Here is a 7500-nt window from a genome sequence, read left to right as displayed (position 1 = left end):
ACATACACATAACCACACAAACACAAATATGCAGACAGCATGTGACTGTGTAACCACTTACATACATTAACATAATGACAGTGCCAACATGGAACAAAGAAGAAAGAGTCACTCAGAAAGAAATAAAATAAACCACAGGTGGCTCTGTTTTTACACTATGTGCCCCCGCCTTCCCCTATTTCCACCCTGGATAATCTGTCTTTGCCTCATACCTTCTGTCTCCTGCCTCTCCCATTCTCTCTCTGTCTCTCTGTTTATCTCTCTCTCTCTCTCTCTCTCTCTCTCTCTCTCTCTCTCTCTCTCTCTCTCTCTCTCTCTCTCTCTCTCTCTCTCTCTCTCTCTCTCTCTCTCTCTCTCTGTCTCATTCTTTAGCTTTTTCTCTCTCTCTGTTGGGTTCAAGTTGCAGAACTGTATTCATCCGTATCCTATGTGCCTCCGTCACTTCATACGCCTCCCTCCCCTTTAAAAACAGACTCACACACACTTACACACACAAGCATGCATACACACACACCAATACAAAATTACACACAGACACAAACACGTGCCTGCATATGCACACACATTTCTCTGTCGCCCGTCCCCATGTTTACATTCCTCTCGCCATTTCAAGGTCTTTTGCTTTATCTTTGTTAGTTGTGTTACTGTGTCTTGTTTGAATCTGGCACAACTGTATATGTGTGTGTGCGTGTGTGTGTGTATGTGTGTGTGTGCGTGTTTGTGTGTGTGTGTGTGTGTGTGTGTATGTGTGTGTGTGTGTGTGTGTGTGTGTGTGTGTGTGTGTGTGTGTGTGTGTGTGTGTGTGTGTGTGTGTGTGTGTGTGTGTGTGTGTGTGTGTGTGTGTGCGTGTGTATATGCGTGTGTCTGTGTGGGGAGAGTGCATCCGAGGATTGGGCGTGTATTTGTCCAATGACTGTGAAACGATTCCCATTTAGCCTTCCCCTTCAGCCACCCGTCCAGAGGAGCTGAAGTGTGCAGAAAAAAAAACCTCTTACCTGTGTAGTGCAGTGGGGGGGGGGGGGGGGGGGTCACTTCACCGTACCACGAGAGAGGAGGGAGAGAAGGGGAGGGGACAAGGCAGGCATAAAGAAAAACACACAACGTTTCAAAGATGACAGGAAGGGATTTACAGTGTAGGAACAGAGGCACAGAGCACCCGGCTCTGCTGTGACAGAGGGAGGGAGGGAGAGACGGAGAGAGGAAGAGAGAGGGGGGAGAGAGGGAGAGAAAGGGAGAGAAAGAGGGACACAGGGGGGCTGTTAGCACCTTTGAAGAAAGAATGTTCTCTGCTGCCCTTCCTGTGGGAGCCTAACGGACTCGGAGAGGAGACGCGCGGGATTGGAGCAGAGCACCACCGAACTGGTCTGTGTTTGGACCCCTCTGACTATATTTCACTCCCACTCACTCACTCACCCTATCTCTCTCTCTCTCTCTCTCTCTCTCTCTCTCTCTCTCTCTCTCTCTCTCTCTCTCTCTCTCTCTCTCTCTCTCTCTCTCTCTCTCTCTTGCTTTCCTTCTCCCCCATTGCCTCTGTATCGTGCATAGTAGTGCATAGTCTGGTTTTTTCCTCTCGTTCCCATTCTGCCTGTCATCTGTTTCTCTTTCCTTCTGTGTCCGGCTGGTGAGGGGGGAAGGCTACACTCTCTGATCGATTCTTGTACACATATTTCAGCGATGTAATAGCAAGACTCTTCTGTGCCGTTCGGGATTCCTCCTCGAGTAAGCTGGGGTTTGTTTTTTATGGATGGCTGGTGTGAACTTGTTGTGTTGTTGGGTCTAAAGTTTCTTTCCTTGTTTCATGATATACGTTTTTTGTTACACCTTGGAGTTCAAAAGTCTGTCTGGATTCCATTGAATAGGGTGGTGGTTTTGAAGTGTGTGTATAGTGAAAGTGACAGGGTTTTGCAGATCTGCATGGCTGGTTAGATCTCTGCATGCGTATGTGTGTGTGTGTGTGTGGGTGTTTAAGTGTGTTGGGTTATTTTGGACCAGCTGTGATGGTTTACCATGCATGACTGATATTTGAGTTTATTGCCTTTCTGGTCTCCAGAGGTTGTGCATCTGCATCCCACAGAATGGAATGTACTGTGTGTACTCTTACGAGCACACAACAACAATCGCATATATATTGTGGATCTAAAAATGACTATTTATCTATTTCTATAGTCACACAAACCTCTTACTTGGTATGTCTGTGTGTGTTTATTTTTTACTTTGTGATCGGGTAAAGTAAATATGGAAGCAGAGCAGAAATAAAGGTTATATCATAGAAGTGCTAATGTTTTTACGTAAAATAATTACTAATGAATACGAAGTGGTATTCCTACTTTTCCTCTGGCTGGAGAGCTATCTGCAACACAGACCAAAGACCATGCTAGTTGTTTTTTTTAAGGCTTTTAAATACTGTGCCACTTTTTTGTTGTTTGTCTGTTAGTGTGTGTGTCTGATTGTGTTTACATTGTTTTTTTGTGTGTGCGCATGTCTGTGTGTATGTGTTTGTGTTTATCTTTCCTCATGTGTTTGTCTTTGAGTGTACGTGTGTGTGTGAGTGTGTGTGTGTGTGTGTGTGTGTGTGTGTGTGTGTGTGTGTGTGTGTGTGTGTGTGTGTGTGTGTGTGTGTGTGTGTGTGTGTGTGTGTGTGTGTGTGTGTGTTTGTGTGTGTGTGTGTGTGTGTGTGTGTGTGTGTGTGTGTGTGTGTGTGTGTGTGTGTGTGTGTGTGTTTGTGTGTGTTTATTATGTTATCTAAATACTTATCTGTGTCGGCCTGTATTTGTGTGTGTGTGTGTGTGTGTGTGTGTGTTTATAATGTTATCTTCTTACCTGTCTTTGGGTATGCTTGTGTGCAATCATGTCTTTATAATGTTAATGCGTATCTTTCCACCTGTGCGCGAGTGTGTGTGTGTGTGTGTGTGTGTGTGTGTGTGTGTGTGTGTGTGTGTGTGTGTGTGTGTGTGTGTCTACCTGGCCCAAGGTAAAGGTTCTCTGACATGTCCTTTCCATGACACACGCATGCTCCACACAAAGGGCTTGTTATCATGATGAAGCTCGTCTAGAGTGAGGTCTGTGGTGCAACAGGTGCTGTGTGTGTCACGGACTGTGTGTATGGAATAATGATTCATACAGAGCTGTGTGTGCGGATACAGTCATGCATAATTTGATTGTAAACTATAGGTTAATGGTGTCTATTCTGAATATATTTTCAAATGTGCATCATGTACTACCCATATGCAATGTATAACTTGAAAAAATACATTATATATGTTTAGAATGCTTTTTTTTCTTCTTTACCCCAGTGATGTGTGGACATCAGAGATGCAGTGAGAAACCAGCGGGATTTTCAAAAGTCACAGGTCTGCTATTCTGACGGGGTGTGGCCGATCAAGGGACGCAGGGACCTCAGCACCGTTGGCTACTGAGCATCCGCTTCCACGCTCAAGCTGCCCCTGGCGTAAGTCTCAGACCGGACCCCACCTCCCCCGGAGGTCATGACTGAGATCTCCGCTCCCGGCGGAGTTGACAGAGGAGGATCTCAAACCGGCGAGAGAGAGACTGACATCCTGGACGATGAGGAAGACGCCGATACAATTCTCCCCGCCTTCGTCGATCCGAGCTCCGCTGCCGTCGGCCGGCTGTCCTCTGACGAGACGGGCACCGGTCTCCAGGGGCGCGTCAGGATGTGTGCATCTCCGTCGCCTAGAGACTTGGAGTGGCAGCGTGTTCTCCACGCTCCCTTGGACTACAGCAGGTACATCCCGGAGGCCAGAGACGCCGTAGTGAACGGGGGACACCCCGCGCCCTACACCCCTCCAAGGGGAACAAGCAGTAGGGAGGCTGTGTTGCGCGTTGCCCTTGGCGACACCTCCTCACTGTCTGAACTGTCCCAGGAGGAGGAGTTGTCTCTGAGCACAGACATGGAGGAGTCCATAGAGCAGCTGAACCAGCTCATTCTGGACCTAGACCCCACCTTTGTACCCGTGCCCACCCGGAGCACCCCACTGTCCCGCTCCGCTTCGCTCCACAGCAACGGCCTCAGTCCCGGAGGACAGGGCCACAAAGCAGGTGAGACCCGGCCCTACTGTGATGGGACACTATGTGGGGGATTACAAAGCAAAGAAATAAACTTCAGCGAATACCTGCAGCGACAAAATGCTTGCTGAAAAACACATTTATGAAGTTGCTAACATCCTAAAGCAGAGGACTTGATTGAAACCAACATGCGGCCCTCCACATATTTTCATATACACAGAAGTCCTCTGTATGGCACCTGGGACTGACTGGCGAACCAGCCCGGGAAAGATTTACCTACAGTATGCCAACGCTTCTATTTTGATTGGGTGAGTGAGAGGGAGAGAGAGGGAGGGAGAGAGAGAGAGAGAGAGAGAGAGAGAGAGAGAGAGAGAGAGAGAGAGAGAGAGAGAGAGAGAGAGAGAGAGAGAGAGAGAGAGAGAGAGAGAGAGAGAGGGGTGATGGTACTAAAGGCAACCTTACCACAGCACACAGAGAACCATTATACTCATACTGGAGTGTTGGCTGATTGTGGAAAACTAATCGAGAGGGGAAGAGTATGAGTGAGACAGAAAACACACATGCACACGTGTACACATACTGCATGTACAGTATTTACTGAGTGGGTGGAAACAGCATTAAACAAACAGGTCCGCCATGTACATGGCAGAAAAAATAAGGTCAAAATAAAGGGGATAATAAGGAATTTCCCTTACTGGAAAGCAAGGGGATGTGAAACTTGCCTTTCGGCTTTGTCCTTTAAGATCTTTCTCTGATTTTTCTCGTATTGTTTTGCAATTCCCCAAAAAATGGTGGCAATAATTTAATTTGAAACATACACAAACTCCTTGCAGGAGTTTTTTGAAGTCAACAGCTTTGGGTTGAGCCTATTCCGATTTTCTTTGCTCTGCCTTTGCAGAAGACTTCCTGCAATTCTGCTGAAAAGTGTATTTCCTGTCATTGTCATGGGACTTGTTTACATCAGCACATCACTTCTACCTGTAAGTGTGGTGAAGGTTTGTTAGGGATTCACAGAGAATCTGTGTATACCTGATTTAATTAGGTTTAATTATATTTGTTTTATTCCATTTGATCATTAACTTCTTCAATTGGGTCCTCCTTTTGCCACTTTTACACCAATATATACAGACAAGTCGATGATACCATCATCATACAATTTGGATGCTCTTTGTGTTTATCTCTATTTCCATATTGGGAAATTGTCTTAAACATTCTGCTCAAAGTATTCGAGTTATCGCTTGACTCCCCATGGTATAATATCCATTACTCCAATAGAAGAGTGAGTAACATCTGCCTCATCCAGAGGCCTTTTGCACAAGCCCTGTTTCAATGAGGTCATAGCTGTGAGAATGATGTCATTACTTCCTTGCTGGTGGAATGCTTGTGGAGTAGCTGTTCCATTAAGGTGAAACGCATAATGGGCTAGCACATCTGTCGCGGTTCAAGACAAGGTGTGTGTGACAAATCCCATCTGCTGTGATCCGAAACAACTTGTGGCAGCTCTGGGAATGTGTAATTACGAAAAACATTGCTGTTCAACAGACCTATAACATTTGAACCAGGGCAGTGTGTACTATTAGCCAAAACAGGCAGGGTTTGAATATAGGATATGTTCTGTTGTTGTCTTGCTGTCTCTGTTCCACCTGTCTGGGACATCTGTTGTGTATCATTTTTTTGTAAATCCGTCTGTCTATCTCCGTGTGTCTGCCTGTCTTGGTGTTTATGTGTGTGTTCTCATCCTACAAAGTGACGCTCTAAGGCAGGAATTCCGAAAGGGGCGTGGAATCCCTTTGAAGGGCGACATCCCCCTTCATCTCCTCGTTGTCTTTAACCTCATATGATCTCGACACACATTCTCACAATGAGCATCACTCCGCTACGTATAATTAGTGAGAGCTCAGGTCAGGTGTGAAAGACGTAAAGAAGGCTGGGGACGTTAGGGTCAGAGTAAATGTACCGACTACTGGTGCAATCAGATTTGTGCTCATATTATTTTGGAAGAGTGGTTGGAAAACGCCCAAAATCTGTCGTATTTTGTTCTGGTTATTTATCTTATGATTCGTTGCCCTCACGCAGACGCCAAATCAGAAGCTTGAAATTTACTCTAGAATATGGCTTCTGAGTTCCCACCGTGATCCCTGCTATGACGTTATATGATCAATGTTTTGTCTTCCCTCTTGTCATTGATCCCTGAACAACAGACAGCGATTACATCATGTCTTAATGTCTGGCTCCATCTCCCATTTCTCAGCAGAGCATTTCAAAGCACGCTGCTATGACTCGTGTCTCTCGATGATTTGGATCTCGGCTCCTGTGGCGATAGAAATCACAGAGTTCACAGTTAGTGCCGGGTGTGTCTCCTTGCCCGGTACTGTGTGCGTGCGTGCGTGCGTGCTTGCGTGCGTGCGTGCGTGCGTGCGTGCGTGCGTGCGTGCGTGCGTGCGTGCGTGCGTGCGTGCGTGCGTGCGTGCGTGCGTGTGTGTGTGTGTGTGTGTGTTTGTGTGCGTGTGTGTGTCTGTGTGGAGAGAGTGCATGCGAGGATTGGGCGTGTTGTATTTGTAGTTCACCCCAGTAGACGCCTAGTAGTTCACGTGGAGCCCGAGGATGATCTGGAACAACTGATTGTTCCGACAGATGAATTGGATTCCGTGTAAACCATCTGGCCTGGGTAGGGTCTGGCTCGGCCCCAGGTTCCTAACTCACGGTGGGACCACTATATACCCCTTGATAATTACTCTGTTTAATGGTTTCTGCAGAATGTGTTGGCCAGAAAACAAGCCTGTGTGCCAGGGTCTTTGCCATCGCCAACATGTGTTAGAGAGACATCCATTTCATAACTGAGTGTGAAAAACCTTTCATCTTTGTAGTTGTTTCTTTTTAAGAGAATGCACTTTTTTGCTGTGATTCTGTTCTCGGAAGTAACAAAGCTCTAAAATAAGTGTTTGAGTTTGCCGCTAAGTATCGGTAATCTTCTACCCCTGTGCTGCTCAACCATATTAACCTCCTTCTTTAGTAAAAGTCAAAGACACCATAGTAACGTCCTTCTTTATGTGTCTGTCTGGCTCTCTTTCCTCTCTCTTTCCCTTCCTCTCACCATCTCTGTCTCTAAACAGGGTGGCAGCAGAAGAGGCAGGCCAGTGACGCAACAAGTTACTCTTTCTTCAACGGTCCGAGTTTTAGTGACAGCAGAATGACAATAAACTCCTCTGTAAATGGTGGCAGTCCCCTTCCATCACAGGTAAAACCCCCACCCCTCACAGAAACAATCTTATCCCCTCACAGTAACTCTCCCCTCCCTTCACAGGTAAGAACACGCTCCTCCCCTCACAGTAACACTCTCCTCACCGTAACATTCCCCTCTCCTCACATTGTCCCTCATATATACTCCCCTCACTGGTTTACACATTGACACAATCTTTATTTTATTGGTGGTATGACCACCAATAAATCTATTTGTATCAATACGTTTCTCAC

At 46.4% G+C, this 7500-nt stretch overlaps 1 protein-coding gene across 2 annotated transcripts in view; it reads left to right on the top strand.

Annotated features, from left to right (window-relative positions):
* The first annotated feature begins 1207 nt into the window (after window positions 1-1207).
* The window catches only part of LOC130393203 (tensin-3-like), a 23900-nt gene continuing 17607 nt past the window's right edge, over window positions 1208-7500 (top strand). Inside the window, exons 1-3 of one of the 2 annotated variants that reach the window (XM_056603827.1) lie at window positions 1208-1362; window positions 3294-4059; window positions 7140-7264. In XM_056603827.1, coding sequence (XP_056459802.1) covers window positions 3486-4059; window positions 7140-7264 — 699 coding nt within the window. In that variant the 5' untranslated portion in view covers window positions 1208-1362; window positions 3294-3485. Of the gene's footprint in view, window positions 1363-1502; window positions 1720-3293; window positions 4060-7139; window positions 7265-7500 lie in introns of those variants that run through there. The other variant, XM_056603826.1, reaches the window with a different exon arrangement.

This window comes from Gadus chalcogrammus, chromosome 12 (genome assembly GCF_026213295.1).
Source record: "Gadus chalcogrammus isolate NIFS_2021 chromosome 12, NIFS_Gcha_1.0, whole genome shotgun sequence".
Classification (NCBI taxonomy): Eukaryota; Metazoa; Chordata; class Actinopteri; order Gadiformes; family Gadidae; genus Gadus; species Gadus chalcogrammus.
This window is presented reverse-complemented; position numbering and strand designations above follow the sequence as displayed.